General features: G+C 45.8%; 1 protein-coding gene across 1 annotated transcript in view; it reads right to left on the reverse strand.

Moving 5' to 3' along the window:
- Positions 1 to 25,688, reverse strand: part of Itpr2 (inositol 1,4,5-trisphosphate receptor type 2) — a 436,608-nt gene that overhangs the window by 398,084 nt on the left and 12,836 nt on the right. Inside the window, exon 2 of the mRNA XM_052719262.1 lies at positions 10,769 to 10,839. Within this exon, the coding sequence (XP_052575222.1) occupies positions 10,769 to 10,839 (71 nt within the window). The remainder of the gene's footprint in view (positions 1 to 10,768; positions 10,840 to 25,688) is intronic.

Here is a 25,688-nt window from a genome sequence, read left to right on the forward strand (position 1 = left end):
TCTGTTGTGGGTTCCTTTTCTGGAGTGAGTAGACATATATGTTTTTGTCTCTCCAGGAAAAGTCTGTCACACAGCCATTGGAACAGCTTTGGATTTGTTTTTAAAGTGGAGGCTTTTGGATTTCTGTTACAGCAGATAATACAATTTTATTAAAATATGGTTCATTAGATGGAGTTGAATAATTTAATGATATAAGGCAATTAGAAAATCAATTGGCATACAGTAAGGACTAGATAAATATTAGTTGTTGGTAGGTCTCTTATCATAATCAATGATCACCTGCTTCTGACCAGATCTACAGTGGTGGCACCTGGTGCTTTCATCTCTGGTACGTTTAACAGAACAGCAAGGCTCGCCGAACCCTATCGCAGTTCAAGGAGGCATCAGGATACTGCCATGCACACCAGTCATTACCCCTAGATAGTAACTGTAGTAAGCAGAGAACATTCTCCTGAGAGTTGTCCTCTGAGCTAGGTAGTAATAAAGGTTTCTGAATTACATTCATGAAAAGTTGCATCGTAGACCTGAAATCCCAGGTGTCCCTCCCTCAGGTCCAATCCGCTCAAGAAAAGTGCAACCTAACGAGGAAGCATTGGCTGCACCGAGAGCAAGAAGTTAAAATCTCCGTCCTCCCACAATACCTCCGCCACAGCTTTTTATTTAGCCCTTATCTCTTCATACCTTGAGTTATAATTATTTGTATACATCTCTTATCTCCTTCATTAGATTATAAACTCCTTGAGAACTACATTTATCTCCAACTTGTCTGGAGTGTAGCAATGAGTTCACATGGTACACTATGCAGAGTACAATCCATGATCTCTGTTGACTGCCTCCAAGACAGTCTAGCATGGAAGATTATAAGCCCACCACCTTCCTTACTGACTGCATAACTGTAAGCATGGAATTCCCATCCTAAAGTATGGTATGCACCTTGGTAAAACAGGATGATACTAGACTATGTGAAATCACACACACACACACACACACACACACACACACACACACACACACACACACACACACCACTTTAAGCACTTAAAGCTGAGAATTTCCATATTTAACACCTTTTTTAAAAGACTTGTTTTGGATCTGGAGAGATGACTCAGTGCCATCTCAGAGTACTGGCTCCTCCTGCAGAGGAACCAGAATCAGTTCCCGGAACCCACCTTGAGTGACTCACAACCACCTGTAACTCAGTTCCAAGAGACCCAACACCCTCTTCTGGCCTCTGCAGGCACTACACACACATGGTGCACATACATGCAGGCAAACACTCATATACACAAAATAAATCTTTAAAAAAGAAAAAGATTTGTTTTTAATTATGCACATTTGTGTGGTCCATAGAGGCCAGAAGAATATGGCAGATCCTTTAGAGCTGGAGTTACAAGTAATTGTGAGCCACCCATGTGGGTGCCGGGAACCAAACTCAGGTCTTCTACAAGTGTGCTTAACTGCTGATCCAGCCCCCGAAACTCTCTATTGTAGTTTTAGCTATTTGTAGTGTTAGCTATTAAGATTCTCAGTTCGTGATATCTATTCATAGTAGGAATTTAGACTAGCTGCACGTGCAACTTGAAGGGAGGCTGTGACACATGAACTTACAACGTGAGTTTGTTTTTTCTTTATTGTTGGCTGTATGTGTGTGCAAGATACGGCTGTATGGGTGCAGCTGTGCATTCCACAGCATACATGTGGAAGTCAGAGGACTTCCAGAAGGATTGGACCTGAGGGAGGGACACCTGGGATTTCAGGCCTACGATGCAACTTTTCATGAATGTAATTCAGAAACCATTATTACTACCTAGCTCAGAGGACAACTCTCAGGAGTTGGTTCTTGCCTTCAGCCTTGCCGAGGTGGATCTCTCTTTCTGCAGTCGTGTGCCCCAGGCTAACCAGCCTTCATGTTTCCAGACAATTCTCCTGTCCCTGCCTCTCACTCCCCATAAGAGTAGTGGATTACAGAAGTGAGCTACCACATCCAGATTTTTCTGTTTGTCGAGGCAGGGTTTCTCTGTGTAGTCCTAGCTGTACCAGAACTTATCATGTAGTCCAGGCTGGCCTTGAACTCACAGAGATCCACCTGCCTCTGTCTCCCAAGTACTGGGATTAAAGGAATGAGCTACCACAGCCCAGCCACCCAGATTTTTATGGGTCTCGGGATCAAACTAAGGTTGTAAGCCTGTTCAACAAACACCTTTACTCACAAAGCCATCTTGTTAGCCCCTCCCTCACTTCTTACTCAAAGGGGGGTAATTAAACTTAACAATTAAATTAATCAAAGTTCATGCAGTATTCATTTTTTACACAATTTACTGAGGAACTCAACAATTCATGGGACTCCCAAACAACCCTCTCCTTATCACTCAGAACTAAAGATTCTCCTCTGAATGACCACTAAGTGCTTTAGATTTATTTATGTTATTTTATGTGCATTGGTGCTTTGCCTACAGGTGTGTTTGTGCACCACCTATGTGTCTGGTGTCCATGGGGGGAGAGGGCACTGGATCCCCTAGAACTGGAGTTACAGATGTTTGTGAGGAACCATGTGGGTACCAGAAGCAGCCAGTATGCTTAACCACTGGGCCATCTCTCCAGCACTATAAAATGCATGATTTCTGTAATCATTTGTAGCTCCACGGGAAAATCAATCAGGCACTGGAATCCATGTCTCCTCACCCTTCAGCTCTTCTCTGAAATCTCACTGAAGAAAATAAACTCATTAAGGAAAATAAACTCATTATTATTCCATTTCTACCACCAACTGGGAGTTTCAGTGACAGGGGATTAGCTGTAGACAGCAGTTATCAGGGTGACTTCCATAAATGCCCAGTAGCTACAGTCAAACTAACACCCTGTAAAGAATGCTAACAGGCCCTGGTACAGATCCAGGTAGCTGTTGGTCTGAGCAACAAGTCATTACATCAGAGTCCGGGCTCACCGAAAAATCAAAGTGAGAAATTCCCTTGAGCTGCAAATGTAGTCTCCAAGACCAAGATGGCTTCTCCCCAGAATAAACTCAACTGTCCTGTGTTTAGTCGTTGGTGCATAGTAAGCGTCAAACTAACCAACAGTCACCTGGGCAGAAAACAAACAAGGCCATATGAGAGCCAGAGAAATTTCTGAGGAATCTGCAGTTGGCGGTCTATGAAAGAATTAAAACATATCAAGACCATCGAGGAAAGGAGCTGCAGAAATATCACTTGAGACAAATTTGGAGAAGAGGTTCAGACTCCCTCGTGCGGCTGTGAACAAGAGGCAGAATTTCGAGGCCAGCGAAGTTCAAAGATGGGAGGGTAATGAACCATGGCTCTGGTCTCAGTCCTGCTTCAAAGGTCAGTGACCTGATGATGGCTGCATGACCTCATTACCCTCAGATTCCTGAACTCCAAATCTGGATCGCAACAATCTCTGACAACAAAACAAGGAAGCCGCGGAGCCTGAAGCGCGACGCCGCATGGAAGTATGAGATGCCCAATAAGTTAGGTTAGTGGATTTCAGACTCGAAACAGTTTGTCTTTGTGTACAAAGAGAAGAAGCCACGGTACTAAGCTCAGCATGGTGGATACTCTGATAGTCCCTCACCCAGGGTGTGGAAGTTGTAGGAGTTCAAACCCAGTACCTGCTATATAGCAAGTCTGGGAAACGTGAGACCCTGTCTCAAAATAAAAATAAAAAATTATATGAATGCCAAATCTAAAGGAACTCCACAAAGCAACTGTTGGGTTGATGGAGGCAGTGAATGTAGCTATTGTGTTAGAAAAGACTGGTATGTTCGGCTATATAAAAGGTTAAGCACCTGCAGCCTCTGTGGTAGTATCTGCCACACAAGCTTGAAGAGCAGAGGTCAGATCCCCAGCTCCCATGTGAAAAAATGCACATCTGTAACTGGGACAGTTGGCCTCAGGGACAAAGGTCAACTGGGCTGTCTGAAATGAGAGGCTCAGGGTTCACAGAACCTGTCTCAAAAAATATGGTGGAAAGAGAGACAAGAAGTCACCTAATGTTGACGTCTGGCCTTCACACACACACACACACACACACACACACACACACACACACACACACACACACACACACGCTTGCATACACACCTGAGCATGCATGTACCCACTAATAAGTCTTCATTTGTGTGCCTGAGTGTATAACCTCCAGGACTGGAGGCAAAGGTGAGGCCATGCCTTCAAAGGCCCTCTGTAATCACCGGAAAAGGAAGCAGGTTAAAATATTCGCTTTGGTCATATGAACTAATTTTTTGCCACCTGCTTTTTTCATTGCACAGAAAAGAAATTCTTCCTTTAACTCCCAGCCCCTGAAGCACCGTGACTTATGACCTCTAAACATCTGCCGCTTGCCAGGAGTGGCCCTGGCAGCAACTTGGTGGATTATGAAATAAGCTTGGGTCAACAACTACAGAATCGTAAGAATTGGAACATTCTAGTCCCAAAAGCTCAACATTGCGGAGACCCTGACCAGCCATCTCCTCTCTCCTCGGCCCTCCTGGGGACAGGTCCCCTGGTTTCACCATCATGTCTGTTTCCTCACCCCTAGGGTCACAGAAGGACACGTAAACCTCTCTTACTGTCATGTAAGCCAGCTTCTCCTTCTTACTGAAAAAGATCATACACTGTCACACACAGACCCTTGTATATCTGTACTCTGCAAGAGGGTTTTCTAGAAAAGGGAGACACACAAAAGGGAAATAGGAAAGAAAACAGTGTAAAGCCAACACAATATAAATGAAAGTAACTCTCTTCACTTAACACAAGGAATGTGAAATTGTACATCAGAAAAGAAGGCTAGTAATAAGTCATGTTGACATTACGACTTGTGTGATACAGAGAAGTGCACATAACCTCTGTGGTTGGAGTCCAGACTTTAACCTCAGCTAAGTGAACTGTAACAAAAACACCAGAAAGAGCCAAACCAGAAGAAAGTCAATAAAACACCTGGCTTTACTCTTCAAAAGTATCAGGGCAAAAGCAACAAAGACTGAAGAGTCACTGCAACCTCCAGAAAATGAAAGAGACAAGGTGGCCAAATGCAGCAGGGATCTTGGAAAAAATGCAAGAGTAGAAAAACCAGTACAATCCAGATGAGGTCTGGAATTTAGTAACTAGCAACACACACATAGCAAAGTCTTATTGTGGACAAATGGCATGTGAGATGCAAGCCAGGGTGTCTCCCCGTCACTGTCAGCCTGACTGAGTTTGGGACCACCCAGGAGACACTCATCTGGGTGTGTACGTGAGGCTGTAACTGAGGAGGGAGGTCCAACCTGAATGTGGCTCACCCCAGACTAATAAAACCAAGAAAGAGACTGCCAGCAGAATGCCCACAATTCCCTTTTCTTTGCTTCTTATCTGCCCAGATGTGAGCAAGCACCTCCGCCCATCCTCCTGCCATGGTCCAAAGCTGTTCCTGCCTTCACGCCTTGCCTGACTCAACAGATAGAAGCCTCAACCCATGGGCCCGAGTAAACCCTTCCTCCCTTGGGTCTGTTCCATAGGCATTTGGCCACAACGAGAAACGTAGCTGATACACACGTGTTTGAAGAAAAGGAATAGGGCAGGTTTCCCCCTTGGACAAGCGCCTTTACCACTGTGTTTCAAGATTATTTTTTTAAAACAGAGAAAGCCAGGCATGCTGTCACACACTGGTAATCCCAACACCCAGGAGGTGGAGACAGGAGTGTCAAAGTTCAAGGCCATTCTGAGCTACATAGCAAATTCAAAGTCACCCTGCCCTACACAAGACCCTAAATCAAAAAAAAAAAAAAAAAAAAAAAAAAAAAAAAAAAATCAAGTAAGTTGAATAAATAAAACCAAGGATCTAGTTAGCAATGGCTCTTAGCTCACCTAACACAAAGCCACTCTGTTTGCTTCTATAGCGCTCTCCTTGTGTGATTTCTACTGAAGCTAACTGTACACTAGGCTTTAAGGACCTCTGGAAGTTTGTTTACAACTTGGTTTTCTCTGTTGACAAGGCCACTGTGATGTCATTGTCCTCCAAGCCAAACTGCCACCTTCCTCATCAGATCAGCTGTGCCTATTTGCAGATCATCCCAGTAGGGCTGATGGACTGCAGACACTCCTTCAGAGAAGGAGCTGGTGGGAGGGTCATTGAACCCCGGCCTAAGCAGCTAGCTAGTGGCACACATTTCTGTCCTAATGGTACAGGCCTCAGGTCTCAGGGAGGGATTTGAGTGTACAGGCTGGGAGACTGAAGGCAGGCAGGGAACTCCCTCTACACAGACACTGAGGTAATTTAAGTCACCCACACTCCTACTAGTCACCCCTCACCCATGCTCTGTACCTAAGTCCAATAAACTCATTGGTTCCCCAGGGAGAAGTCTGATTTGCCATTGGCACTTCAGAAGGCAGGGAGTAGACGTTGCAGAAATCCTCTCCAAAGGTAAAAATTCTCATGATGCATCCACATGAAACTTCACAATTATGCATAGTTGGAAAAATCATCATTTTAACCCATTTGGAACTTTAGTTCCAAAAAAGTTAATTTCTCAAGAAATTGGAGGAATTGAGAGTCACATTTCATTGTTGAACAACGAAAACTGTTCAAATTAAGAATAGCATATGCTCGGCGAAGGAGAGGAACCAAGGTGATGATGGCTATTGTCCCTTCACAGCATCTAAGAAAGAAACATGGTTCTGAGAACTTGGCAGAGCAGTCTGGACATGCTGGGCTTGTGATTCCCAGAATCAGCTCTAGGAGCCTGCGATGGCTGTTATGGCTGGATGGGAGGGCAGGAGAAACAGACACAAGCAGCAGACTAGGTGCAGGCCAAGCTGCAACCACAAACTGCCTAAGGTTGGACTGTAGCGTTTGGGAGCGTTTGCCTCTGGCCGCTGGGGAAACCAGGACAGAAGCGAGCCAAGCTCAGAGACTTCTGCTCTGGGCTCTGCTGGGATGAGAATCCATAAATCTTAGAGAAGAGCTGGGTTCTCAGACAAGGGGATCTCTAGGTCCCGACAGGAAAGGACACCCTTCCCGTCTGGTGATAAATGGAGAGACAGAAGGTTTAACTTTAAAGTGGAAGCAGGAACTGAGAGCCCACCCGCAGGGTGGTGAGCTGAGAGTCAGATTACAGGAAAGCCAGGCTCCAGCTCAGAGTGATTCACACCTTGAAGCCCTGTCCACTGCATAACAGGGGCCCAGGCATCTGAATCTATTTGCCTCTTGGGCACAGAGCTGTTAGCTCAGACCCTTCATGTTCTCCAGGATAACCTGTACTTGCATACAACCTGCTCTGTGGGAAGGGAAAATCCCCCTGAGAACAGAGGAATCAGGCTACTGAGACTCATAGCACAAAGACCTGGGACACCCCTGGGAACCAAGTTTGATCACGTGATCCCAGAGAGAGCTTGGATATCTCAGCCCGCAGTATCCAATGGCTGTTTTCAGGAGAAAAGAAGGGGTCTTCTATGAGTAAAATTTAATGACTGAGAAACAAAAATAAAATGAAAAAAATTCTGCCCCAGAAGAGGGTAGGCTGTAAGGGGGAGAGCCTAACATCTTAATGGAAACACATGCCTTTCTATTATAACTTAACTACATTTGTATAATGATACAAAACATGTCTTCAGTGGCTGTCTCTGGGAAGACAGAAAGGCTTACAATCCCTCACCAGTGGACATTGTTCTTGCTATCCAGCTGAATTCTCATGGGACAGTGACAGACGCCATCGGAGGCTCCCGACAGGTGACCCACTTTAGATGACACAGTCCTCAGACAATACCGTGAAACTCTGACGTTCATGACTTTCCCCGTTACAAACACTGCATTGTCCCAGTTTGCCTTTTAAACTATTCTCTTTTGAACCATCTAAACAGAACTCCAACAGCACAGCAGTGTAAGAATGAAGAAATGGAGCTACAAAACATTAAAAAGTTTTCACACAGCAAAGAAAACCATCAGATTGAATGGACCGAATGGAGGACAATCTTCACCAGCCAAATCTCAGACAGGGAAGTTAAAATTTAGATTATATGAAGAATTGTGTGCTGTGTGGTTTTATGCCAACTTGACATAGGCTAGGATCATCAAAGAGGAGGGAACGTCAATTGAGAAGATGCATCCATAAGATCTGGCAGCAGGCAAGCCTGTAAGGCATTTTCTTAATTCAAGATTGATGGGGGAGGGCCCAGCCCATTGTGGGTGGTGCCATCCCTGGGCTGGTGGTCCTGGGTTCTATAAAAAAAACAGGCTGAGCAAGCCATGGGGAGCAAGGCAGTGGACAGCACCCCTCCATGGCCTCTGCGTCAGCTCCTGCCTCCAGGTTCCTGCCCTGTTTGAGTGCCTGTCCAGGCTTCCTTCAGAGATGACTATGATGTGGAAGTGTAAGCCAAATCAACCCTTTCCTCCTCAGCTTGCTTTGGGTCATGGTGTTTCGTTGCAGCGATAGTAACCCTGACTATGATAAGCTGTAACAACTGAACAAAGAAACAAAACTGCCCATCAATAAATGGGCTGATGAAATAAATAGTTCCCAAAAGAAGAAACATAAACTATCATTATACAAATAAGCATTTTATGTTCAACATCCCTAGCCAATCAGGAAAACCAAATGAAAACGTTAAGATTCTGTCTCATTTGATTGGTTAAGAGTGGTTAAGAGCATTTGCTCTTCTTGTAAAGAACACAGGTTCAGTTCCCAGCACCCACGGCAGGCAGCTCAGAAGTACCTGCAACCCCAGATCTAATACCTCTTCTGGTCTTTGTGGGGGCAGCACACAGGTGCCACATATTCATATACTTGGGAGCACACATGTGCATGCAGACACACAATAAAATAAGTTTTATAAAAAAGAAGTTCAAGGAAAGAGGAATTCTTGTTCTCTGCTGAAGGAAGTGTAAACTGGTACAGCCCTTATAAAACCAATATAGAGAGTTCTCAAAAAATTAAAAATAAAGCTACCATATGATGCAGCTGTCTGCTCCTGGGTCTATGTCCAGAGGTCTCTATAGCCTACAACAGAGATACTTGCACACCCATGTTTATTGCTGGTGTGTTCACGATAGCCTGGAAATGGAACCATCCAGGTATCCATCAACAGATGAATGGATAATGACATGTGGCATAGATAGACAATGGAACTGTACTCAGTTGTAAACGAAATGAAATTACAAAACTGGTATGGCCGGGCGGTGGTGGCGCACGCCTTTAATCCCAGCACTCAGGAGGCAGAGGCAGGCAGATCTCTGTGAGTTCGAGGCCAGTCTGGTCTACAAAGCGAGTTTCAGGAAAGGCGCAAAGCTACACAGAGAAACCCTGTCTGGAAAAAAAAAAACAAAAACAAAAACAAAACTTGTAGGGAAACAGATGGATCTAGACATTATATTGTCCTCGTTTTTGTGTGTGTGTGTGTGTGTGTGTGTGTGTGTGCGTGTGTGGAGGGGAGGGGTATTGTTTTTGTTTTGTTTTGTTTTAAACTTGACACAAGCTAGAATTATCTGAGAAGTAGGAACCACAACTTAGAAAATGCCTCCATCAGATTGGCCTGTAAGCAAGTCTCTGGAGCATTATCTTAATTAGTAGTTGATATGGGAGGCCTCAGCCCACTGTGAGCAGTGCCACCCCTGGCCAGGTAGGCCTGGGTTGTATAAGAAAGCAGAAAGCATGGCCGGGCGGTGGTGGCGCACGCCTTTAATCCCAGCACTCGGGAGGCAGAGCCAGGCGGATCTCTGTGAGTTTGAGGACAGCCTGGGCTACCAAGTGAGTTCCAGGAAAGGCACAAAGCTACACAGAGAAACCCTGTCTCGAAAAACAAACAAACAAAAAAAAAAAAAAACAAGAAAGCAGAAAGCAGACTGAGCAAGCCCTGGGGAGCAAGCAGCACTCCTTCATGGCCTCTGCATCAGCTCCTGCTTTGAATTCCAACCCTGAATTCCTTCAGTGACCAAGTGTGACCATGAGTTGTGAGCTAAAATGAACCCTTTCCTCCCCAAGTTGCTTTTGGTCAAAGCCTGGCAAGTAGTGGTGCAAGGCCAGCCTGATCTACAGAGTGAGTTCCAGGAAAGCCAGCGTGGTTACAGAGAGAAACCTTGTCTCAAAAAATAGAAAGAAAGAAAAGAAGCCTAAGACATGCATTAAGTGAGGCACTCCAGCTCAGAAGACATCATGTGTTTTCCCCATATGAGGATCCTAACGTTTAATGTTTGTGTGCAGTTGTTATGTTGTTTTAGTCACTACTTTTCATTTTCTAGAATGTTCTACAAGTCCTATTAATCCTTTTGCAGCAGCTGAGTTATAATAAACCTGCTGCTGCAAATGGTTTCTCAGCCAAGGAGACCACGAAGCTGCTTCTCAGAGGTCACTTGGAACCAAGCTCTAAGACAACAGTTAGTTACCACACATCATATGGGTGTGACACTAAAGCTACGTTCACGAAACACGGAACATTCATAAAGATAATTAACAAGCTACCAGTAAAACACTATAACACTATAATATGACTGCCACAGAAATCTATAAATAAATAGCACTTAGTTCTTATTAACTGGCTTGAAAAGGTCATCTTTCATGGTTAATTGCTAGGACTTCTTGTCAGTGTGTAGATGTCACATTGCAAAACAAAACTCAGATAATTCTTCATGATAGATCACTCCAAGTTCAACAACAACCAAACACTATGGGGAACTGGAAATAATCTTCAGTGACACACTGAGTATAATTTTAACATTATTTACCTTAAGACATGAAATAATCTGCCCTCTTAGGTCACACTATCTACATTTTTTTTCTTACCTCTGAACTTCTTGGGTGGGTTAGCAAGGTCCCCTGCCTCTGGGTGTACCACACACCGGTCATCCACCAACCTAAAGGGAAAGAGTGTTTGTACTGTTACCATCATCACATCAGAAACCACACAAGGACATCGTATTGTAAATATTTACAGTTTGAATACTCAGAAACTTTTTGGGAGTCCTAGATTCATAAAAAGATCTGATTGCGCAAAGAACAGGAAGCATTAAGTGGTATGAAACTGGTTAGATCAGCTATGACCTTGACAGCCACCAAGCACAGAAGAGCTGTCTAAAACCCCATTAAGGGAAATGCCCTGACCTCTAGGACGTTATGGAAGTAAGCACTAACCAATCAGCAAGGTTGCGTGTGTGTGTGTGTGTGTGTGTGTGTGTGTGTGTGTGTGTGTGTGTGTGTGTTTAAAATGACATGTCTACGATCAAGCAGGCAATGTTCCTCCAAGTATGGGGAGCAGAGGGGCTCACAAGGCCCAGCCCTGAACTGAAGAGCTATTAGCAGGTGATAGCTGCTGAAAGAGTCATTTTTCTTGAGAGGTGCAGCCCTAGCAGGCTGCCCATACTGGAGCAGATGGCCCTACACTCTTGCACAAGTAGTGGACAGCACTAATTGACTCGTGGGTAATTGAAGGATGAAGAGGTGGAATGACATTGGGCGGGAGACACAGAGACAGAGAGAGCATGAGGGGAGAACCTCGGACTGGATATGATCTAAATACATTGCATTCATGTATGAAATTGCCAATGAATAAATAATAATTTAATGTGTACATTTACACATGCACATACCTCTACATATGTACATATAGAAACACAGAGGGCTGGAGAGATGGCCCAAGTGGCTAAAAGCGCTCACGTAATGCTCTTGTCGAAGACCCATGGTGACTCACAACCGTCTGCGACTCCGGCTCCGGTCACGGCTAACCTGACACCTCCCCTGGCACACTCGGGCTCCTGCACACACATGCACACATACAGACACTCTAGCACATACATGGAATGCAGCAATATATGAAGAGTGGTCAGGGGCCAGGTGTGATGGTGCATGCCTTTAATCCCTTGGGAAGCAGAAGCAGGCGGATCTCTGTGAGTTTGAGGCCAGCCTGGTCTATATAGAGAGCTCCAGGACAGCCAGGGCTACATAATGAAACCTTGTCTCCAAAAGAAAAAAAGAAAAGCAGTCAGATCAGCCCCAGCGTCTACGATCCTCTCACTCGTTTTCAGGTGACTGTGTCTGCGTGGCTCAAGGACACACTTCTGTGGTCACACATACGAGCATGGAGTGGGTGCTGGTGACACCCAGCTCTCGTCCTCACTTTGGTCACCCGCCACCCTGTAAAACAAGGGTGAGACTACCTCCCTGTGCCACCGCTAGGAGGGAGGGTTCGACGCCTCCAACCACTGTTTCTTCCTAAACCCACAGAAGCTCGAGGGTTTTGCCTGTTACTCCCACAGCACGCTCTGCTTCCGAAAGGAGCCTGGCACACCACAGGGGCTCACCAGTGCTGCCTAAGTTAGTAACCCTCACACGGTCCAAAAGCACATTTTGAACCTATTAAAAGTTTTATGAATGTTTCTAGGACAGTTCCAAGGAGGGAAGTCTGCACACCCTCTTGTGCTCACAGGGGACGTCTGCACACCCCCTTGGAGAAATCTAACTCGGATTCGGGACCCGGTCTCTCAGGGGCAGAGTGACAGGACAGGTCTGGCTGGCAGTGGCAGCGCTGTCATAATACTACGAGGTGAGTTAGATGCACACAAAGGAAGGTGTCCAAGTAGCGGCTATCCTCTTCATCCTTTTTCATTCTGGTATTAACTAGAATCTTCCCAGTGCATCGATTCCATTCACTTTGAATAAAAACCCAAACAACATGAAACTTAGGTTCCTGGTTTATTTAGTTACCAAAAGAATCCACTTCTAAACCATTAGATGTTTTTCTATGAGATCAGCTTTCCATGGGGAGGGGTTGAGCAAGCAGTACCATGCATACGTAGAGATATAATCCATGTTTATTGATTGTATATCCATATTTTTGCACATCATTCATGCCAGTTACTACCATGGTTGACACAAGCTGCCAGGCATGCAGAAATGCCTGTGGGGTCTTTAGATGGTGCTTTCTTAGAAATGGGAAGCTGGATGGCCTCAAGAAGGAGCAAAGCTGAACTACCACCCAGTCTAACTGGAGTTCCTAGCATGGAATCGGAAAGGCTTCGAGCAGCCCTGAGTATATCACAGCATCAGACTTAGACAAAATGGCCATGAAAGAAAGGACAGATTTTCTAAAGAGCCAAGACATGTTTAGAATGCAAAACATTATGATAAAAAAGATCAGTCCTATTTAGGGCACATAAAAATTATAGAAGTGAGGTGACACCCAGCTCATCTCTGTGCCTCCCATTCTGAGCTGAGTGTCATAGAGCTCCTCCCCTAATTTCAGTGCTGAGCAGTCTTAGAGAGAAATGGAACCGAAAGCAATTAATCAAAATGCAGGGCACTTCAGTAAAGAGGGTCTGGTCTCGGCTACCAGGGCCTCCATAAAACCGGTAAACCTAAGGAGCCGCACTGCTCCTGACAAAACTTCTGTAGAAACTGACCATTCCACCCTAAAGACTAAAGAAATGGAACTGAGCTTGGAAATAATGGAAGGAAGGAGGGTGGGGGGAAGCAAGGAGCGTCAGTCTGTCCATTCTAAGACATACTCAACCACTGATACTAGAAACCCAGCAGGTTGGCCATTTTTACTATGTTAATCTCCGTGAGCGTGGGAGATCTTTCCATCTTCTGGATTCTTCAGTTTCCTTCTTCAAAGCCTTGAAGTTTTTATCATACAGGCCTTTCACTTGCTTGGTTAGCATTACACCAAGATATTTTATATTGTCTGTGGCTATTGTAAAGGGGGCTGCAAGGATCTTCCTGGGGAGGGGAAATAGAATAGATTTCACCGGTGACTGGGGACGGGGATAGGAACAGGAGGGATCAGGTGTTGTGGGGGGAGAGAAAATACTGGGAGAAATGACTGGAATTGGGGGCATTTCGAGAGCAAGATAGAAACCTAGTGTGGAGGAAACTCCATGGTATCTACAAGAGTAAGCCTAGCAAAGACTCCCTCCATGGGGGACATGGAGTCTGTCTGAACCGGCCATCTTCTGTCACCAGGCAAGGCCTCGTGTGGAGGGACTGGGACACAAACCCAGCCACAAAACCTTCCACCTACATTTTGACCTCTGCAGCGTGTTTTGGGGTCAGAGCCTAGCAGAATCATCATGAGAGGGATCAGAGGAATTTCATGCAGCAACTGGTGGGAGTAGATGCAGAGTCCCACAGCCAATCATTAGGTGGAGCTCTGGGAGTCGGGCAGAGGAGGGGAGGAAGGATCAGAGGAACCAGCAGGGCCAGGAACACCACAGGAACACGGCCCACAGAATCAGCTGAACAGGGCTCGCAAAGATCAGGGAACCTGTCGGGGTCTGACCTAGGTTCTCTGCATACATGTTGTGGCTGAGTAGCTTGGTGTTCTTGTTGGACTCCTAACAGTGGAAGCAGGGGCTGTCTCTGACTCTTTTGCCTGCTTGTGGGACCCTTTTCCTCCTACTGGGTGGCCTCATCCAGCCTTGATGTGATGGTCTGTGCCTGGTCTTATTGTAGCTTGTTATGCTGTGTTTGGTTAATGTCCCTGGGAGGCCTGCTCTTTTCTGAGGGGAGGTGGAGGGGGGTGGTCTGGGAGAGAGAGAGGTGGCGGGGAGAAGGAAGGGAAGGGAGGGGAACTGCAGTCAGGATGTAATATATGAGAGAAAAAGAAAAACAAACAGTAGACTGGGCTGGAGAGACTCTGGGCTCCATGATTAAAAGCATTGGCTCTTAACAGAGAACTAGGGTTTGAGTCCAGCACCTGTATGGCAGCTTACAACTGTCTGTAACTCCCATCTCAGGGGGTCCATAGTCCCTTTTGGCCTACAAGGGCACCAGGAACATTTGTGGCACACAGATATATATGCACACAAACACTCATACACATAAATAACTAAATAAATTTTTTTAAAAAATTAAAGTTGAGCATGTGTGCACCCTGCTGTTGGCACGTCTATTCCCACGTGTGCACTCGCCCTAGCGAGGTGAGCAGACAGGACGAAGGATTGCATGTAATAAGCTATAAGCTAGGATGGAGGAGGAACTACAGAAGGTGAGCTGGAGACAGGGAGGAGGGATGGGAGAGGAGGAGAACAACTAACAAATACATATGGAGATGCCACAAACCCAATACGTTACATGCTGTCTTAGTTGGGTTACTAGTCCTATGGCAAACACCATGACCAGAATCGAGATGGGGAGGAAAGGGTTTATTTGGCTTACACATCTGCATCATAGTCCATCACTGAAGGAAGTCAGGGCAGGAAGTCAAGCAGGGCTGGAACCTGGAAGCAGAAACCGATACAGGGGCCATGGAGGGGTGTTGCTTGCTGACTTGCTTCCCCTGGCCTGCTCATAGGGCCACCTGCCCAGGGCTGGCACGCCCCGCAGTGAGCTGGGCCCTCCCTGCACTGATCACTTCTTAAGAAAACGCCCTACAGGCTCGCCTACAACCCAACCTTATGGAGGCGTTTTCTCAACTGAGGCTCCCTCCTCAGGAAGCAAGGTAAAACAAGGGGCCAACGACACAAAGATTCAGACTCACCCCTGAGAAAACCATGTATTTGACATCGTATATTCTAGACACAGACAACGTAAGGGACCTCCAAAATCACCCGGCCAGGAAGAGTGCCAGGACAGAACAGGGCAGAGCATTAAGTAGCCAGGAACTTTCCATTCTATAAAACCTTCAGAGACTGTGGTTGGTGACTAGGTCTGGAGCTCAGCACCTACCCCTCCCGTTCCCTTAACCACACTGCCGTCTTCAAAACAGCAAGAACATGAGACACAGCTATCACTTCCTGGCTGAGCAGACATAAAAGGGAGATATTCTTAGAGAAAATAGTTGGCAAGAGAAGTTCCCTGGCCAGAAAAACCTCTGGCAGCTGCAGAGTGATTCCCACAGTCATTACAGCGCAAGAAGCTACGTGTGTTTCCAGAAAGTTGGACGGGATGGAAGCCACCTCGTTAAAGCTAAAGCAGGTGACTGTTTCTGAGGCAATCCAAGACCAGGACACTTCTAGGGACTGCTGGAAAGGGTCGAGCAGAGAAGCAAGATGCTTCCCACTCTCGTGCATCTCGTGCAGACGCCAAACTTCCAGCATTTCCCAACAACTAAATGTAGTCACGTGTGATCAAAAAGGAAAAGCTGTCATCCCCAAGACACACCTCTGATCAACACAGAAGGAATCAAAAGGCATCGAGCTGTTCCTAAAGCCAAACTTAGTGGAGTGAGCCTCTAATCCCAGGGGGTGAAGGCAGGTAGATCAGGAGTTCAACGCCAACCAAGGACAGTCTGAGCTTACGTGCTTACATTAGACACTGTCTCAAAAACAAAACAAAACAAAAATTATCTCATGTTGCTTATGAGCCACACACTGTCCGGCCTCTGAGGCCACAGTCATGAGCATAAGCACACCTTGTGGTCAAGAGGGCTTGAATTTTTTTTTTTGAAGTTTTGCAATTCTTAACACAAATTTAACTTTTGACCTCAGTGAAGAGCAGAGAAGGAGCTTCTCCATTCCACAGGCACAGCCCTGAAACACCACTGTCTGTTACTGTACATTACAGAGCTGGCTACTTTCACTGGGTTTTTCCTCTGAAAGTAAAACTAACAGCTCAAAATGGGCTGCCTTAACTCTTCGTAAGTGGAAGACTGTCTCGAATGTTAGTGCTTCGGTAGAGTGTATGGAGAAGACAGAGCAGGGACGCTTGGGAGCCTACATGGGTGTATGAAGATGAAGGAATGGAGGAGCTACACTGCTATCTTCCTGAAAGAAGATCTTCATGTGGCATGAAGGCTCACTGTCACCATCTGTAAATAGATTTATGTATGCTCTTCTTCTCTCTTTATTTGAAAGTCTCCATACCCTACATATGAACATATGGATCTCTTAATTTTTATTTATGTGGGGAGGGGAGTTGAGACAGGTCTTATGCAGCTCAGGCCAGGTTGGCCTTGAACTCCTGATCCTCCTGCCTCCACCTCCCAAGGGCTGGGATCACAGGCTGCACTAAATACAACTAAAGAGCCAAGGTGCAGCAGGGAAAGGGTTAAGAACTCCAGATGGCCCCGGACTGGCCGTGACAAAGGCTTCCTGGAAGTTGTATACCTCACTTTAGAATTTCACATCTGAGAAAGATAGTTTTAGGAAGACAAGGAGAAGGGAAGCACTGGCGTCCCTCTGGCCTGAGAGCTGCCCCTGGAGGGAGCGGCTGACTCTGGCCCACACTTGTTCCTTTCATCTACAAAATGCTTGCTTTTCTTCTACGCTGATACTGAACAGATTCCTTTTTTTTTTTTTTTTTTTTTTTTTTTTTTTTTTTTTTTTTTGGTTTTTTCGAGACAGGGTTTCTCTGTGTAGCTTTGCGCCTTTCCTGGAACTCGCTTTGGAGACCAGGCTGGCCTCGAACTCACAGAGATCCGCCTGGCTCTGCCTCCCGAGTGCTGGGATTAAAGGCGTGCGCCACCACCGCCGGTTAAGAAAGAAAACAGGAAACACCACTTTCCCTTCTTTTCAAAACAGCCTCAGGGAAACAGATTCCGAGGTTCTTCCTGTGGACTTCCTACTTCTAAGCTCCTAAAGGCAAATTCACTTTCAGAGCCAACTAATACTACAACCACCTGAAACTGAAGATCCAGGAATCTAAGGTACATAAGAACTGCTTCAGTCTTACCAGTTAACTCACTGATACATACAAGCACCACACCTTCACTCCTCTCCCTAGGAATAACAGCGTTTGAATTCCTAAGTGTCTTAGGGTCACCACTGCTGTGATGAAACACTAAGACCAAAGCAACCTGGGGAGGGCAGGGTGTGTTTGCCTTACACTTCCACATCACTGATCATCACTAAAGGAAGTCAGGACAGGAACTCAAGCAGGGCAGGAACCTGGAGGCAGGAGCTGAGCAGAGGCCATGGAGGGGTGCTGCTTACTGGTTTGTTCCCCATGGCTTACTCAACCTGCTTTCTTACAGAACCCAGGACCACCAGCCCAGGTGGCCCCACCCACAATGGTCTCCCACCCACCCATCGATCACTAAGAAAACGCCCCTCCAGCTTGCACACAGCCGGTCCTACGGAGGCATTGTCTCACTTGAGGCTCCCTCCTCCCAGACGTCAAGCTGACAGAAGACTACCCAGCAGAGCAGGGTTTTCCTAATTCTCCCCAAGACAGAACAATCTTCTACCCCCTGGAGATATGAGCAGAAAACACCACCCCTGGAGACCGTCCGTGCTCCATAACTAAATCTTGTAATATACGTGCGTATCATTTTATCCGGCTTTCACATTTCCTGGGGGCTGGGGGTGGGGGTGGGATTACACATACGTATGTTTCACTCTGGCCTATACCTCCAAGTGTGGAAGCCAATCACCTGTGTTCCTCCAATGGCTCTCCAAAGTGTTTTTGCGGCAGGGTCTCTCACTGAACCTGAAGTTCATTGATTAGATTATATGTCTCCGCCTGATACATCCACTCAGACCAGTGCTAAGCTTACACACTTGCACTATCCATGCCTGCACAGTAGGCACTTTACCATGAGCCATCTCCCCAACCCTCACATTCCCTTCCTTACAATGGATTTTTTAAATTTTAATTTAAACATAATTACAGCCCTTTCTCCCTTCCCTTTCCTTCCAGCCCCTCCCAATTCCTTCCCTCCAACTCCTTCTAAGACGCCCCACTCTCAAATTGATAGCCTCTTCTTCTCCAATTACTATGATTACCTATGTATAAATGATATCTATGTACAAATATATCAATACAACCAGCCAACGCTGTTTTTGTTGAGTGTGTATATGGTTTCAGGGCTGACCTCTCTGTATTGAACAACCATTTAGGGAGCTCAACCCTGCGGCAAGGCTGACTCTCTCATCAGTCATGGGTTGCCTATAGTTCAGGGGATTTTGATTATATTTTTTAAGCTATCATCTTTGAGCAACTGTTTTTAAGGTTCATTGGCCTTATCATTGTGAAGATTTCCCACCAATGTTCTAATTAAAAAAGGGTCAGCCCTCCACAGTCACCTCATCCCACAAGCAGTCACCAGGGCCAAGCAGACTCATGACAAAATCTACCTCTCTGCTAAACCAATACTTCCAGCCTTCCTCATTTAAGTTGTTTTAGCTTTGGGCATTAAGTCATTAATGCCATCCCTAATTATAAATTAGGTGAGAAAATATGCAGTAGGAGACAGACGAGCCTTTGACCATGAGTCTGTAAATGGCACACTAAGGACTTTGTCTCTGAAAGGCCACAACGGTAGAAGCTGGTAGCATCTCCCACCAGGAGGCACAGGGATCAGTAAGAAGGATAAGAAGCCTTCACAACTTCACTCTGCTTCTGCCGGAGGAAGGCCTGTGAGAGATGCATGGTGCCAAAGCTCACTCTGGACTCAATGTCACCAACAGAAGTCCCTGTTCTTGATTCATTTTCTTCCAGATCTGCTGGAAAGTCATGAGAGCCATGTCTTCACTGTTCAGAGTTAAGTTAGTGACATAGCACGTCCTCGGTTACCTGCTTTATTTCAAGTATGAGCCACTATACCTGGCCACCAGCATTTCTCCTTTTAATTTTCTAAATAGGTTTTTATGCAGATGTATCCCTGTCTGCTTTGAATATGCACCATGAGCCTGCGGTCCTGTAGAAGCCAGAGGGGGCATCAGATCCCCTGGAACTGGAGTTAAGGACAGTTGTGAGCTGCCTGGCGTGAGTAGGAACCACCAAACCCGGGTCCTCTACATGAGTGACAAGCACTTTTGTCTTTTGTTGTTGTTGTTTGTTTGCTTCTTGCTTTTTTGAGATCTCTGTTTAACGGCTCTGGCTGTTTTGGAACTCCCTTTGTAGACCAGGCTGGACTCAGACTCACAGAGATCTGCCTGCCTCTGCCTCCCGAGTGCTGGGACAAAAGGCGTGCATGTGGTGCGCCACCACCGCCCCGGCCTCAACACCTGCTGAGCCATCTCTCCAGCCCTTAAGTCCTTGATTTTACATTGTATTTATTGATACAGGAATATATTTGGAAAGCAGAAATAATCGGCTATCTATACATTAAAATTGTACTTGTTTTATTAAGTGTATGAGTGCTCACCTGCTGACATGCATATGTAGCATGTATGTGCTGGGAAGCCAGAAGAAGGCATTGGATCCCTGGAACTGGAGTTATAGGTGGTTGTGAGCTGTCATGTGGGTGCTGGGAACTGAACCTGGGTTCTCTGCAAGAGCAGCCTGAGCTCTTAATTGCTCAGCCATCTCTCTAACGCCTAGCTACAAAACTAGCTTGTTTTAGGTAGCTACTTTCAAACTACACTGCAATCATGGCACATGGGCATCACTCAGTCTCCTTTATTTCCCCATTTAAAGCAAGAAATAAAGAGAGGAAATGAGGTAAACAACCTTAAACTTCACTGCTTGTTAAAAATAAAATAAAATAAATAAATACTAAACGAAAACAGAAACTGGCCCAGCTGTGTCTTCAAAGTCCAGGAGTCAGAGAAGACCAAGAAGAAACTCACACTGTGTCTGTGTCTAAATCTAGATACCCAGAAATCAGGGAAGGCAACCCCGAGTGAGGGGACACCAAGCATTTCCTGCAGAAGCTTCCGGTCACCGTCTCAAAGTTCCAAGACTAATTAAAAAAGAAGAGGTCATGAATTTGAGAGGGACATGGGAGTGGGGAGAAGGAAGGGTAGAAATTATTATGTAAATGTAGTACTTGTGTGTGAAATTCTCAAAAAAAATGCGTAATCTAAAATGTTTTTTAAATCCCAAGTCCGCTAAAGGAAACTTAGGCTACTTAGCAAGGCTTCTGTCAACACTTAAGCTCCTGCAGGGTGACTGGCCACAGACAACCCACTGCCATGCTTGTGGAGTTTAGATTCTAGACAAGCAGGGAAGAGCTTCAGGTTACTATGATGAGCTGAAGAGAAAGGGAAGACATAGGCAAAGCGGTCAGTCCCTGCTTCATAGCGTGCACGTGAGCGCGCGCTCACACACACACACACACACACACACACACACACACACACACACACACACACACACACACAGATAACTAAATGCTTAATCAACAATATGCTTTTAGGAAAACACTGTTTCTCAAACTCTTTCCACTTTAAGAGTGAGGTGTCAGCCGGGCGGTGGTGGCGCACGCCTTTAATCCCAGCACTCGGGAGGCAGAGCCAGGCGGATCTCTGTGAGTTCGAGGCCAGCCTGGGCTACAGAGTGAGATCCAGGAAAGGCGCAAAGCTACACAGAGAAACCCTGTCTTGAAAAACCAAAAAAAAAAAAAAAAAGAGTGAGGTGTCAGCATCACTGACCGACAGCAAACCACTGGGTTCCCTCTGCAGCCCTCAGCAGCTGAGTCCCTGAGTCTCTTCACTAGCTGAAGACAAAGCAAAGACCCGACAGACCACTGAGGTTTCCCATGGGCTGAGATGTCAAGTCTCAGACCACTCGCTCTCCCATCAGGAGTTGGCTCCTAAAGCAGGTCTAGAACAGACCTCCTGGGCAGCGACCTTCAGGAGAACTCTAAGAACGGGGTAATTAGTGGCTCCGCCAGCTTCCTAAGGACCTAGAGAACTCAGTCTTCTGAGGGCTTGGGGCTGAGGGTGTGGTGTTAGTCCCTCCCTGTGGCCACCCAGGCCTGACTACAGGAAGGAGAAGAGCTCTTCTCCCGCTAGGCGGCGGGTGATGGCACCTGATTGTAACCCCAGCAGCTCACCCTCCTGCCTCAGTGTTAGGCTAAAAGGTGGGACCCTGTCTAAGCCACTGCAGCAGAGGTCACTGTGTGACTGTACACACTGTGTGCGTACTGTTTCTAGGGCTTCAGGCACTCATCAGTCTGAGATTTTGTCTAAAATCACTAGTGTTTCCAAGAGAAGTATTATAATTTGATTAGTTGCTAATTAAAACTTGACATGCTTTTTCCTAAACAAATAAATTGGTTTGTAAACTGGCTAATTATCTTACATAAATAAATGGTTTTGCTCATCCCTAACAGGAGCAGGAGTTTGATCAGAACTCTCAATTCTTGGCCAAGCCAAAAGCTCAGAGATACGGTGTGTGTGTGTGTGTGTGTGTGTGTGTGTGTGTGTGTGTGTGTGTGTGTGAAAATTTTTATCCTGATAGCTGTAAATAAGTGCATTTTGTCTCAATAAATAAAACAAAACAGAGACAACCAGATGGTTCAGTGAGCAAAGGTACTTGTGAAAGGCTGGCTGCCAGATCTCAAGCCCCAAAGCCACACAAAGGTAGAAAGAGAAAAATTACTCCACAAGGTTGTTCTCTGACCTCTACACATGTGGTATGCTGCACCCACTCACCCACACAATAATTACAAACAGAAGGATAAAACAATAAAAGTATTTCCTTTGTTACTATACTCTGGTAGGGGGGAAAATTAGCAAGTAAAAAACATTAGCTTTAAAATGTAACAAAACTTTGCAATTCTAGCCATAAATGTGATGTGAGCATACGGCAGTGTGCACACAGCAAGCGAAGTGATTATTCACACTCATACAATCCAGGTGTTTGCAGTACATCGGAGGACAATATGCATCAAACCAGAACTGAAAGATAAACCCAAGCACTCACAACTTAGAAATGCACACTGGCGGCATAAGGAAGAAAAAGAGATCAAAACCAAAACAAATAATTGATAAGGCAGCGTGACTTTGAACAGCTAGGTAAACACCAGCTCACGATAGGGCACTCCTTCCAGCACCCTGGAGCGTGAGCTCAGCTCAGCTGCCGCAGAGGAATTCATGATGACTCCTTTCCATGTGATCTTACAGAGGCTGAAAGACGGCATGCACTTACTTCGTGGTTCAGGTGCCTGGTGCTATAGGCCTGTTTTACGTGTGTGAATGTCACTGACCTCATAGCAAGACAAGATACTGATCTCCTGACAGGACTAGCATCCCATTTTACAGATAAGGAAATCTAGGAGTCAGGGTTACTTAACTTCCGAGGATCACGCTGTGAGAATAAGTGGAGACACCATTTGAAACCAGGTTTGTCTAACGCAAAAGTCGAGATCATATGTTACAGCTGCAGGGCATTGATTCAATGTATTTCTTGGATAAGTTCTATCTGATGGATGCTGCACAGGGCCCTGGGGACATATCTACAACAAACCAAACAGACTCTCTGCCCTGGTGTTTACATCTAAATGAGGACAACCCAGTACTCACAGAGACAGAATCAAGCCTGGGAAGACAGCTCCTCAGGTGAAGTGCTTCCATGCAAGCGAGAGGGCCTGAGTTTGAAGATCCGGAAGCCACATAAAAACCCAGGTGTGGCTTCTAGTAACCCAGGACTGGGAAGGTGGAGGCAGGAGGATGCCTGGAATTCACTGGGCAGCTGGTCTAGCCAATCACCAAGCTCCAGAAGTAGTGAAAGGCTCCATCTCAAACACTGAGATGGAGAGTTATTGAGGAAATCCTCTTAACAGCTACCTCTGGCCTCATACAAAATCATACCCTCAACACAAAAACATATGCACACACACATGAACATGTACATACGCATACAGCACATCAGAAAAAGAGAAAAAAATCAAAATTAAAACCACAACTGTGATACACTTAGAGTCTGTCTTCACACAGTCTGGAGACCAGAAACAAGTTACAGGTGACATCTGAATGAAGAACAGATGACAGGCATGCAGGTGAGAAAGGAAACTGACCAGACAGTCCGGAAAACGTGAGGGAACGTCCTGTGAAGCTCAGAATGCCTGTGCAACTAAAAAGAAAATCAGGTGGTGTACCTGAGTGAGCATGAGAGCATGGAACATGGAAAACATGGAGTTAAACTGAGAACTGACGACATTTTGTCTAGACGTGAGCAAATGAAAAATTTTATTCAAATCTGCGTGTTTAGTCTTCAGAGTAATAAAGCCTCAGAAACAGTGGTGGATGTCCAAATTCCTGGTTTTTCCTAGATCTAAAGGGAAGCACAGAGCAGAGGAGGTGTCCCTGCCGCGCCTCTGCGGCAAGCAGTTCAGGTTGTCATGTTATATCACACACACACACACACACACACACACACACACACACACACACACACACAGCAAGCGGTTCAGGTTGTCATGTTATATCACACACACACACACACAGAGCAAGCGGTTCAGGTTGTCATGTTATATCACACACACACACACACACACACACACACACACACAGAGCAAGCGGTTCAGGTTGTCATGTTATATCACACACACGCACACACACAGAGCAAGCGGTTCAGGTTGTCATGTTATATCACACACACACACACACACACACACACACACACACACACACACACACCATTTCCTCTTCTCCTCACATCCCAGCCTTCTCAGCCACTAGACCAAACCCATCATAGCTGATGCAGAAGGCACGCTCTGGCCATTGACCACCCATGGTACGCCACCTTTTCTCGGGTGAATACAGGAGAGACGGGATTAAGGGCATCTGGAGAACAGGCTCACTTCCTGGAGCCTTGGTGAGATTTCTGGTATAGCTATAATGGCCTCATCTCTGTGGCCCAGGATGCCTCCTTCCCACGCTCATGTTGCCAACACCTGTTCAGAGAGAGGCACTAAGCCTTCCTTACAGGGCTTCCTCTTCCTCTGAAATGTAGTCTGTGGCACAGCCAGCTGTGGGGAAAAGGGGAGGAGGGGCCAGAATGGGAGAGTAATGCGGTCTTTATCCTAACCACCTACAAATCCAAGTCTGCCAGGAAGAAAGAAGGGAAAAAGGAATTTGTAGGAATAACCAGATGGATCTGATATTAACAAGTATTTTGTTACAAATGTTTCAAATTCTATGATGCTATTGATATTTCTTTAGATCTCTTAGACTATGGCTGGAGAAATAGGTCAGTGGGCAAAGTTCTTGTCACATAAGCATCAGGAACTGAGTTCAAAGTCAGCCAGGCAGCCTAGACAGCAAGCCCCAGGTGCCAGAGACAAGGTCAACAGCACACTTGAGGCTCACCTCCGGCCTCCACACCAACACGTGTGTGCAGAGGCACACACACAAATATTTTAAATAACAACAAAAGGGTGCCTATTATAACTCCTGCTTTGAAGTTATCTCTAAGAGATGCTAAACTCTCCCTTTTGTCTTTTTTATTTTTCCAGTGCTGAGGATCAAACTTAGGGCATGATCCTTTCTTCAGAAAGTGTTTATGAACCAACCTTATGGGTGTCCATTGCCAAAGAAATTCTGCCTGTCAAAACCCTCTCTGACCCTTGACCTGAACAGCTGCTGATTCTGAGCCTCCCGCTTTGACACTCGGTTTGACTTAAAATGAGCGTCTCTTACAGTCTGTCACTCCAAGTCGCTGTGGCGCATCCTAAGAATGACAAAATCCAATCCCTTCCACCGCCTTCTCCACCTGCCGCCAAGACCCAGACCTGAAATCGCTCTCTTAGAAAACACAGCCGAAGCCAAAAACTCAGCCTGCAGTGCAAATGTTTAAGTGGTCATGTCCCTGACATTAGCAATGACCTTGAATGCTCTCTAAACACAAGAGACCAGTCTTTAAATCATTAACTTACTTTGGATTGCCGCTTTGCAGTGCGGGACCTGGTAAAATGATTTTTTTTTTAAGTTGCTGTCTTTACAAGGTACAACTTTTTTTTTTTTTTTTTGGTTTTGGTTTTGGTTTTTTGAGACAGGGTTTCTCTGTATAGTTTTGGTGCCTGTCCTGGATCTTGCTCTGTAGGCCAGGCTAGTCTCGAACTCACAGATATCTGTTTGCCTCTGCCTCCTGAGTGCTGGGA

This window comes from Peromyscus californicus, unplaced genomic scaffold, assembly GCF_007827085.1.
Source record: "Peromyscus californicus insignis strain IS unplaced genomic scaffold, ASM782708v3 Scaffold_6__1_contigs__length_162567912, whole genome shotgun sequence".
Taxonomy (NCBI): Eukaryota; Metazoa; Chordata; class Mammalia; order Rodentia; family Cricetidae; genus Peromyscus; species Peromyscus californicus.